The following is an 11,384-nucleotide window of genomic DNA, read 5'->3' as shown; positions in this document are numbered from 1 at the left end:
CCCCCCCCCCCGCGCCCCCATGCCCCTTTCCTCAGCATCATCCCCCACATCATGCGTGCAGAGGGTGACAGCGTGCGCCGTCTCCAGAAGCGCCCTGCGCGCGCGGACGGCGACCACGCGCGCCTGCTGCAGGAGTCCTAAGTTCTCGTCCGTGGGGGTCCTCGCACCCCAACGCCGCGGCAGGGCGTGCGGCGCTTGTGACAACGGGCTTCCCTCCTCCTCCTCCTCCTCCTCCTGTCACCTTCATGGGAGCCCCGGTGGGGCGCGGGGATGCCGTCCACCTCTGCGGTTGTACATGTATCCATGTTGTACATGTACATGTATTTATGTTTTTGGAGCCCGCCGTGTGTTTTTGCTCCTCGTGAGGTCGGTCGGCGCGGTTCAGAGGCGGCGCTGGAAGCGGATGTACGAGGTTGCGTGGCGGCCGAGTCTTTTTTTGGCTGCGGTTCGCGACTCGCTTTGCCGAGCGAAGGTTGGTCGCACGTGCCAGTGTGGCCAAGGTGACCTTGGAAAGGGTGTAGGGGACATGTCTGACTGTGACCCCTGCAGTGTTGCTAAGGGGAATAGGTCGGAGATTAGCAGCGGGCAGGAGCCCCAGGAAAGCCAAAGGCAGCTGAAGATCGGGAGCCGGGAAAGCTTCGCCCGGCTACGTCGGTAGCATAAGCAATAAGGTGTAAGGTTAACTCTGCCTGTAAATCTGTACAGGCCCGAATCCTGCAAGCTGTCTGTGTTTAAAACTCTCGTACAAGTTGGAAACTTTCTGCCTAGTAGGGGCTGGTGGGTGAGTTGCTTTATTGGGATGTAGATTAAATACAGTCAAATCCTGGATGAGGGATTTAGGCTGTAATCATGCAGTCCTTTGCAAGAATAAACCATTGGGGTCAGTGGCAAGTGCCTATGTATTTGCAGGACTTTGGAGTTGAAATATAATTTCTCTGAGATGACAGACGTGAGGGGTAGCATTGACTTGATCCTGTGTAATTTGGGCTTTTCAATAAACTGATTTACTATGGATCATAGTTCACATTGTAGTGAATACTAGTGGTTGATTAAATGTAAAAACAACCCCTCACATCTCAGTGCTTTTTTGTTGTAATGATTTTGACTTATGTGCTTATTTGCCTTTAATGGAGCAGCATTCGTGGACTTTATCCTGCTAATATCTGAAATATTTCAGTTTACAAGAATGTCCTTAGTGTTTCATAGATATTTCATAGACGTTAGGGCTGGAAGGGACCTCGGGGGCAGGAAGTCAGCTGGGGTCAGAGGATCCCAGCAAGATAAATGTCCAAATGTAGATTTGTTCTGTGTGCAGCTTGAGCTTGTCGGATTGCAATAGTTATTGCATGGCAATAATTCGGTTTGTTTGCATAGCGTCCCTTGCCCCAAGGAATTTAAAATCTGGTTTAGATGCTACCTAGGACAGACACATGGTATGCTCTGGATGACATTGCAGAGAAGAGCATTGCTGGCAGGTTTTATGGGAGGAAGGTGTCTACCAGGGAGACTTGATAAAAGGGAGCAAGGTCCTGCTTTGCAAAAGGATAAGTACCTGGAAGTGTAAAGGCCTTGTGATTTTGAAGGATTCAAAGGCAGCTGGGAAGAGGACGGCTTGAGAAGCACAGAGGGAGCATAAGAGTAAGTAAGGGGAGGATGAGAGCAAAAGTACAGACAAGTGGATAACGCGTCTCCTGTATGGACACCAGCCAAATATTGTCAGTTTACTGTTCTGGCTAACTGCTGATTTTTTACAAGCAGAGTGCAGAGTCCAGCTGGAACGTCTGAATTAGACAGGATGCCAGGTTATTTGGGAATGAGGAGAGCGGTTAATTATTCTTCACTATAAATATGCCTTTTGCCTTGTAGCCCATGGTTCTAAATTTAACTCTTTTGTCATGGATGAGGCGGCTCTGTCCCTGGGAACAATAGATGTTTCCTATTTGTCCACTTCAACAGAATACAGTGTGGGGAGATGTAAGCACCCCAGTGAAGAGTGGGTAAGTAAAAATATGGCTTCAGTAATTTCTTTCTATAAGAGAGTACTTTTTTTTTTTAACAGCTGAAAGCAAGGAAAGGAATTTTCTCTCTCTTGTGCATTGCACCAGTTCTGGCTGTCTTTGGCTGAGGACCTGGTGATGAACCAACAGCATAAGGGAGTGCCTGAGACTAGTATAATTATTGTATGTATAATTATTGTAATTGTGTACATAATTATTGTAATGGTCCTAAGAAGCTTAGTGTGGGAACCAGTTAAGGGTGGACTTGTTCGAAAGACACAGAAGAAAAGAAAAAGACCAAGATGGAACAGGGATTGTGGAATGTAAAAACAATAGCTTGGGTTTTTTAGGGAATAGGTGAATATCAATGGTTTCTTAGCAGAGATGGAGGGAATTTAGTAGAAATTAAAAGGAAGGCTTTTTTAAGTATACAGGGCATTGTGTGGAGACTGGGTTTGGAGCAAAGGGGGCAGTGAGTGTAAAAGCTTGGGTGGAGCAAAAAGCAAGATTGGGGGGTGTAAGAGGATCTGAGTTAATTGCATATGCACAATGGAACTGTTCAGTGCGCTGAAGAGGAGGGATTTGAACTTGGTACAGAAGAAGAGTTGAAAGCATGGTCAGAGTTGGGGGAAAGGATTATTATTTTGACGATTGTGTACTGGATCCATCTAGAGGCAGGAGAGATGAGAGAGGGCAGGCTGTAGCCATTGAGGCGAGTTTACGAGAGAACAGAGATTCTATTTTGGCAGTTAAAATGGAAAAGAAGGAATTTTTCTTGGGAAACTAGAGATGGGTTTTAGCATGTCTAACTTGGCTAGTCCTGTAAAGAACGGTGTGTCATGATACTGGTTTTCAATATGCCATATACAAGAGAACTCTAGCTTTCTTGTTCCTGTAATTATATATGATATTCTGTACTTCCAATCTTTAAAAAATAGCCTAATTTTCAAGAAGGCTTTAACATAATAGCTCTGTTTGTACGTTTGCATGTGACAGTTGGAACATTACTGATAAAGACCATAGATCTGATTGTGGTTTTGTATGTTTAGTATTACTACAATTTTAAAGGACATGCTTGAGAAACTAGGTTTTTGTTTTTGATTTTTACATAATTAACAACTTTTAGTTATTAAAATTAAATATAACTCACTGGTCATTCCATTTTTGGTTTGCTTTTTGCATTTCGCTAATGTCCAAAAATGAAATGCACAGTTAATTTTCCACTTGTTTCCCATTTGTATTTAATATAATCATATACCTGCAAAATTCTGCAGTGTGGGAGAGACAAATAGCATAGCAGATTGAGTGTGGGTGCGTGTGTGTGTTTTCAATTAGGGCAATTACATTTTTAGGGGAAAAAAACATAGGAAAATATATAGATTTTGTTTAAGAAATGTTAACATGTCCATTTAAAACTTAAAATTTTTATCAATGGGAAATGCATCACTTTTGTAAGTCTTCACATAGTGTTTTGTGATTTCCTAGGGAGAGTGCAATTCCAGGCCTACCGTCTTTCGATCTGCCACTTTAAAATGGAAGGAGACCCTGCTAAGCAGAAAAAGGCCATTTGTGGGGCGCTGTTGCTATGTGTGCACTCCTCAAAGCCGGGTAAGAAGATTATGAACTAGATTATATTTGACAATAAGAACTGAAGCACATGATCACAGCGCAACAGAGTTCAACACTTTCCTCACTTTCAGATTAAGGTCACCGTGTTCTAATTTGTCCTGGGACAACAATTCTCACTTTTCTTATTTGCCTTGTGGTTTTACGGTGTTAAAAATTATCATAATGTTTAGAGATGGAAAAGGCCAGCGAGTCATCTTTTCTCTTTGTCTTCCAGTGCCAAATGTTTCCTTGCAATAAGTTGTCCAACTTTGACAAATCCCAGTGGGGCTGGGCTTTGAGCTATGAAAACTTTGAGATGCAGGGGTTCCTTATCTGATATCTAAGATGAGTTATGGTGCACGTTATTCATGTGAATCTGGTGCTCATGGAAAGGAATTAAAATTAATAGTTCTAAGATTCAAGTATGTACAGCCAGAGCATTAGTCACATCCCAGCTATATGTTGCACCTCTGACCTCATAAAGCAGCTTCTAGGATTTGATAGGCAGCTGAGTTTCTAGAACCAGACAATTCCAGGCTTGCTTACTGAGCCTGCAGCACAGGTCCTTGCTGCTGTGTAGTTAATTCTGTATCAAGCCCAATAACCTCTGTATGGGTAAATAGATGTGTGCTCATTTGCTGAGGTCTTTGACAAGAGAAAATTTTTCCTTCCCTTTAATTCCTGTCACTGGTGCGGGAATGAGCAATAACAACAAATAGGCACGGGATAAAACTGTAAATACATTATGACAGACTGTCCTGGGTGTAGGGTATAAATATAAGTAACTAAGTTGAGCTTGTGACACATACTTAAGGGGTTTGTTATTTTAGAGCTGGGTAAGAAAAATTTCTGCAAAAATTTCACAGTTCCTTTTTTTTTTTTTTTTTTAATTCCTTATCAGGATATAACCAAGACTTTAAAGTTTTTTGGCGAGACAGGGACTTAGGCACCCCATAACAGGCAGTAGCTGACTGCTTAGGGTGCTCACCTGGATGTGGGGCACCCAGTTTCAAATCCTTGCTTTTCCTGTTTCAGACTCAGCCACACAGAGAGGCTGCCTGTGCCATTTTTGGCGCACATGCCACAGATTGGCTACCCTTGGCCTAGGTGAATGCTGTAACTAGTGGGACCGTGGAAGAATTATATACGTAAACTAAGGATTTAATGCTTCTCCAGATGAAATGTATATGGGCTCCATGCCATTTTTTTTACAGTCCTTTCACATGAGAACCTCAATTGAAGGTGACAGAGAAAATACTTAATCATTGGATTCCAGTCCAGTGATTTTTGATACAGATTTTTATGCCAGGTCTGATTTGAGGGGAATGGCAACATCAGGGTGTTCTACATCCTTTACAAACTGTGTTGAATAATGTGTTTGGAAGGGTAGCAATGGATACACATGCCTTGTATTTAGCATTAAAGCACAGTTTTATAACATGCTGGGTCACTTCTTGCTTCCTGCTGCTGGAAGGAGAATCACAAATAGTTCTAATGCCTAATTTCATATGCAGGGGTTTTCATTGGTGAATCGCACAGTGCTTTATTAATGAAGGTGAATAAGAAAACCTAGGAACCGAGGAGGCTGGACTTGCCCAGGGTCACTCAGTGGCAGATCCAGGAATAGAATTTGAGTCTCCTGAGTCCCAGTTATTTGGTTTATTCATGAGCCTAGTGCATCTCTTCACATGCTGTGTTTCTCCCTCACTTTGCATTGTTCCTCTCTGTAGTTTTTTCCCATCCCTATTTTGGCCACGTTCCTGAGTCTTTCTACCAGAAATAGAATTAATTAGTAACTTGCTTGACCAGTTTAGCAATAAAGAATATAACACCTGGTATTGCCTGATTTGTTGGTATCTGCTGCGGCAGTGGCATTTTCAGTTTGGGGTAGGAGCTGATAAGAGACTTGATTGTATTGTGAATCCTTTAGGAGTGAGTTCTTTTTTCTCAGGACCTGAATGATCCACATACATGTATTCCTTTGTCCATAACAAAATACAGGGTTCTGTTTTTGTCTTGTTACAACAGATGTTTTAACTCAAGGGAAGATCAGCATCAGTTACTGATTAGAGAAACAGGCTGTAGTGCAAACTCTAATCTTTGTAGACTCTTTGCTTGAGCCACAGTGCTTTTAAATTTTCAGCCATCTGAATGTGGCCTCAAAATTACCAGTCTTGAAACATTGCCTCTTTATTTGTCTTTGCACAACTTCATAGTTTGCTCATAGTAAAATGTTCCAGCTTTGTAAATACACTCTAAACTCCCTGATATCAAGTGATTTTTTTTTTTTTTTTTTTTTTTAAGATATTTCTGCTTAGGGAAAAAGATCATTGTTTGTGGTACACATGCAATGAAGTGGGCAAACTCAGCTCCATGACCCTGGCCAATGGTCAGATTTTCTATAATATCTATTCTGTGTGCTCAGACTGGCTGAGCTAGATAAAACTTATCTTTCTTTGGTTCTTCTGTGTTTTTTACTGACTGACTAACTTCACCTTTTGGGGAAAAAAAGATTCTTTCCTTTTACAGGGGGCATATGTACTTAAACTGTCACTAATAGCATTTCTTGCTTTTTGCGCAATAAGCCTTCCCTGGGAATGTGTCTCCACATGCAACCTGTTGGGAGCAGCTCAGTACAGGGCTGCTCCTGCCCTGCTCTGCCCCCCTGCAGCAGCCAGGGGGAGCTCCAGGCTCCCCCAGGGTGCTAGCTTGGGGGCTGGCAGAAAGCATGGGGGCCAGTCCTGTGGGGCCTGGGGCCAGGAGAGCTTTGCCAGTTGCAGTGACAGCTATCTCCTGGCTTCATGCACATTGGGAGGGGTCCTAATGTGCATGGGGCTGGGAGATGCATGCAGCTTGCATACGCACATTGGGACACACAGCTGCCAGTGAGCCTGGTGCCCAGTGCCCACTGGTGTCCAGTGGGGTTTCCCTACCCAGGAGAGGGCTCATTGACAGCTGCCCCGTAAACAGGACAGCTGCTGGTGAGCTCCTGGCTGAGCAGGGAAGCAGAGAGCTCTCCAGTCCCGGTGCTGCTTGGGTTGCTCCTGTGAGGGGCTGGAACCGCACAGTGCTGGGATGGGAGAGAAGGGGGAAGCAGAGAGGTACCCCGTCTCAATGCTGATTGGCTCCCAGCTCCAGGGGGGAGCCAGGAGCTGAGCAGCACCAGGACCAGAGAACTTCCCCATCCTCTGTGGCCCTCTGCTGGTGGGGCTGACCTGGAGCAAATGTGTTCCTGGTCAGCATGTACACGAGCACTACCGCACAGTAACTACCGCACAGTTAATCTAGTAACTGTATTTACAGGTGCTAGCTAACTGCTCTGTAGACTGATTTACCGCACAGTAAATGCCCCATATGTGTAAATGTCTTGTGTAGATGCACCCACTGATGACTTCATTGTGCACCGATGTCTACTGAAAGCACTGGTTATGCGTGCACTTGAGGATGAGTGCAGTCAGACCAGTGTATATGGAGCCAGGATGCTCCTGAGTTTTCATCACAGCTCTGATACTAACTTCTCTGTTCATGGAGAAACTACTTAATTAATCTTGCATTGCTTTTTCGGTCTTAGACTGAATGTCTTCCTCTTTGATCTTAAATGTTTTTGTTAATATGAAGAAATGACCACTGCTGTCTTTTAGTTAATATGAAGCCTTCCAATTAAGTTTTTTCACTTGTTTTGTTTCTGTAGGATAAGCTCTTCAATGCTAGTATTCCTTCTTTGGGCTTACGCAATGTCATATACATCAATGAAACACACACAAGGTAAGTAACCAGCTGTCTCCATTTTAATTCATGGCATTTTCTTTTTCTTTAAATGTTACAGCATAAGCCACTTGATGTCCATAGGTGTAGTGGACAGCCATTTAAATCCTGCAAATGGCACTGACCATGTGACAGATACCATTGGTTTTGATATCAAAGGCACTGTTTAAGCTGATTTGAAGTGTCTGCTAATTTGTGTGGGAGCAGCCTCTTTTCAGGCTTTGGCATCTCCTTAATGCTCCTTATGTTTTCATGCCTTGCCTCTAATAGCAGCTGTGAAATAGGCCATGGCTAGTTTCAGGACTTCTAATAGCACAGTATCTGACGATAGTTGACATAAGCAAGAGGTATCAATCAGCCAGCCCGCATGTGGGGCAAACCTGCTCTGTGTGGCATAGGCTGTCCTGTGCTTTGGATCTCTTGTCATGGAAATCTTGAAGACGGATTAAACAACCTCCTGAGGGATACCTTGAGACCATGATGAGCAGGAATCATTCTGACTTTATAGCAAAGAAGAGATGTCATTTTGGCAAACTGTGGGTATATTTTGAAGCAATACACCTACTGCTGAGGCTCACACTCAGTTTGCCTTAAATAGAGCAGGGGTTGTCAAAGACATTGCCTGTGGGCCAGATTTGGCCTGTGGAGCCACATCATTTGGCTCCCAGTACTGGCTCTGGTGCACTGGCTGTGCGCACTAGGGTCAGGACATGTGCTGTGCATGGCATTTGCTCTGGGACCCATGCTGCATGCAACACCCATGTTAGGGCCAGTCCTGAACCCTCCCCCCCTCTCCTCTACCGTGTTGAATCCAGCGACCTCAGCACCTACTCTGGCCAGTCCAGGACATCAGTTGCATGTGGCACCTGCATCACCCAGTCTGGGGTGAGTGCTGTGTGCTGCATAGGTCCCCAAAAAGGATCTATGTGGGGTGTGGTCCCAGACTGGCCAGAGGATGCATTGGATCTGGCATGCAGTGGGGATGGGGGGAATGTCGTCCATGAGTTGTCCTCATACCAGGCCCAGGACCAATTGCAGCCGGTCCAGAACCTGCACTGCACAGGTGCCAGGCCCAGACTGGCCAGAGCAGGTGCCATGGGTGCTGGATCTGTCATACAGGGGTGGAGGGGGTGTCTGTGGGCCTAATCTGGCCCGTGGGGCCAGCCCCACAAATTCCTCTGGCCTGTGGACCAGTTTGGTACCAGGCCAGATGAGTTTGACACCCCTGGAATAGAACATAGTTCATGTTTAATAAGGAGTGAGGGTGAATCCCAGGGTACCTACAATACTTTGATTTGAATGGTTAGATTTTTACATCAAATTAAAGGTAAGCATCCAGAAACTAGAGATGAAACTAATCAGGCATTCTTGTGCTCACCAGTTTGCATGATTGAAGTCTGCAACATGCAATTTATTGCAGTTTAGCAGACAATCTCCACTTTTGCAGATGATAACCAGAGGATAATAGTTAGAATAACAGTTATAGATGAAAACGGCGTCAGTTTGAGACCTTGCTGCTTTCATGACAGAATGCAGTCCCTCAGTACAGGGTGCATGAGGTATTAAACTGTTCTGTCAAATTTGTTCTACTTTAATTGGTTTCGCATCTCACAATATGAAACTTCTTTCAAAGTAAATGAAAATGTTTTGTTACTGTGTTGCCTGAGAAGTTGATTCTTCTGACAGTTAATATTTTTACAATAATCATTAAGATAAGGAAATTCAGTAGTAGTATTCATTGTACATTCAGACCGAACAAGAACAGGCCTGTAGGCTGAAGGAAATGAGCCAAAATGTCTGAGTGAAAGAAAGACAGTATTGTGTCTTGTTTGAGTGGGAGAGAAAATTCAGAACCTAGTTCTAGAGAGTGTTCCTTCTTGATAAAATTGATTATTTGTGGGGGGAGAAATGGGGAGAGGGAGTTTAACCAGCATCCCAGAATGCTGAAAAATACCTGAAATTCTAAGATGAAAAAGTGTGCACGTAACTTTATGCATAATTATAGTTATAGAGGAAGTTGTGGTGCTCTATATGTCTTATTGCTGTGACTGTTTTTTCAGTTTGAGTCAAACGATGATTTTCCTAATTGCCAGTGGACAGTAATGAGATTCACCTGTTTAAATAAAGAGCGTACACTTTTGTTTAGAAGTCAACCAGCCATTTCAAATTCCTTTAGAACTCATGAATGAGTATCATCCTTCTCATTGTGTTTCATCCCCTCTTTCTTCAGCAGAGTATTTAGTATTATATTGAAAATGAATGATCTCAACCAAATAGATTCCAAGAATACAAGGTAGTTACTTAGGCATTGTTTTTTCCTTAGCTGTAAAAATCCATGTGCTCTGATTAGCTGCTGGTATTCACATAATGAACCCTCAGTCTGTATGCAGTTTTCAGTTTCCTGTCATCACTACCAAATTAGATAGTATAGATTTGCATAATTAGCTTACCGTTTTTTCTAGGGCACGCATTGCATATGCAAATCTTTCTACTCTGACAGGCTGTTCGAATACCTCAGCATTAATTTGAAGAGAGATTTCTCAGCCACCTAACTATTTACCAGTGACTAACCCATCTCCTCAGCTTTGCCCTGGGATGAACTGGAAAAATGCCCGTTTAAAAGAAGAAAAAAATTAGAAAGGCAATGGAAACATGGACACCAGAGAGTTTAGAGAGAGGTTCTTTTCAGTGGGCTAATGAAGACTTTTTGTTCCCAGAATAACTAATTAAAATTGATAGCATTATTACATACCTGCTTGCTTTGTGTGTGTGCTTGCCCTGCATGCATATACATGCACCGTTTTTTGAACAGCCTAACTTTGAAATTCCATGACCTTTGTATTTATTTGCCTGACACTTTCCATTGCGACAGATGCTTTTAGTGATTCTTGGTAAGCACAAGCACTTCTCTTGTTTGCCTTTGGATTTTGAAATTTGTCAGGGGCCAGCTTTGGGACCAAAAGAATTGCCTTTTTTTTTTTTCTTTTGTCCCATGAAATTATATTCAGGTGTGATTGAGAGAGAGGAACCTGCTATTTCTGTTTTATGACTTATATTGTCAGTGACATTTTTGGGCAAGCGCCAAAGTTCCAACTTTACAAGAAGCTGGAAAGGGTCACTATACCCTGCACTTCCCTGCTTTGTTATCTTTTACTCCTCTCCCAAGGTTCAACACACGAGAGAAATATATTTGCTAGATGACCTAGTGGGGATGTGGGAGAGAGAGACAGAGAAGGCCGGGCTGCCCTTGTTCCTGCCCCAAGCCTGCCTGTGGCCATAGCCTGTTCAGGATAACATCCTTCTGCTGCTGCCAGCTAATGGTTTGAGCTTTGTAGATGAAGCTTTATTGCAGTGTTGAAGGTGCTGTCAATGATAAGCGGTCAATGATGCACAAAAGTGGGGGTTATTATAGGTGCATGCGATTGAATTTGGTTTTGACCATTTTTTCTTTTAAAAACGGAATTTTATCAAAAAATATTAAAAGCTCAAACACGCAGAATTTAGGTATGTTAGAATGTGGGCCGCCCGTTATTATGTTACTCCTTAATTACATGACCACAGAATTCCTGAGGTCCTGTGACGGGATCAGGGTTGGGCGTATAGAGTAGTTTGGGGCTGTGTTGGAAAAGTACTTATTTGCAAGATCTTGTCTATCTTGAGACAGAATGAGATAGGAGCTACAAGAGGAGCAAAGATGGTGGACTCCAAGATGAACATGAGTCATCAGTGTGACGAAGTCATCAGGAAAGCTAACGGCACTTTATTGTGCATCAGCAGATGCATGACGAACAGAAGCAAGGAGGTGATACTTCCCCTCTATCGGGAGCTGGTCAGACCACAGTTGGAATACTGTGTGCAATTTTGGGCACCACACTTCAAGAGGGATGCGGATAACCTGGAGAGGGTCCAGAGAAGGGCCACTCGTATGGTTAAGGGCTTGCAGACCAAGCCCTGTGAAGAGAGACTGGGGCACCTGGACCTCTTCAGCCTCCGCAAGAGAAGGTTGAGAGGCGA

The 11,384-nt window shown here is 43.6% G+C and overlaps 1 protein-coding gene across 4 annotated transcripts in view; it reads left to right on the top strand.

The window, feature by feature from the left end:
* The first annotated feature begins 27 nt into the window (after positions 1–27).
* GPAM (glycerol-3-phosphate acyltransferase, mitochondrial) overlaps positions 28–11,384 on the top strand; it is a 37,985-nt gene continuing 26,628 nt past the window's right edge. The window contains exons 1-3 of one of the 4 annotated variants that reach the window (XM_025203198.1): positions 28–1,997; positions 3,483–3,605; positions 7,297–7,370. In XM_025203198.1, the coding sequence (XP_025058983.1) occupies positions 1,896–1,997; positions 3,483–3,605; positions 7,297–7,370 (299 nt within the window). In that variant the 5' untranslated portion in view covers positions 28–1,895. Of the gene's footprint in view, positions 1,998–2,048; positions 2,181–2,224; positions 2,614–3,482; positions 3,606–7,296; positions 7,371–11,384 lie in introns of those variants that run through there. The other 3 variants (XM_025203199.1, XM_014519540.2, XM_014519541.2) reach the window with 3 other exon arrangements.

Source organism: Alligator sinensis, unplaced genomic scaffold (genome assembly GCF_000455745.1).
Source record: "Alligator sinensis unplaced genomic scaffold, ASM45574v1 scaffold559_2, whole genome shotgun sequence".
Lineage (NCBI taxonomy): Eukaryota > Metazoa > Chordata > Crocodylia > Alligatoridae > Alligator > Alligator sinensis.
This window is presented reverse-complemented; position numbering and strand designations above follow the sequence as displayed.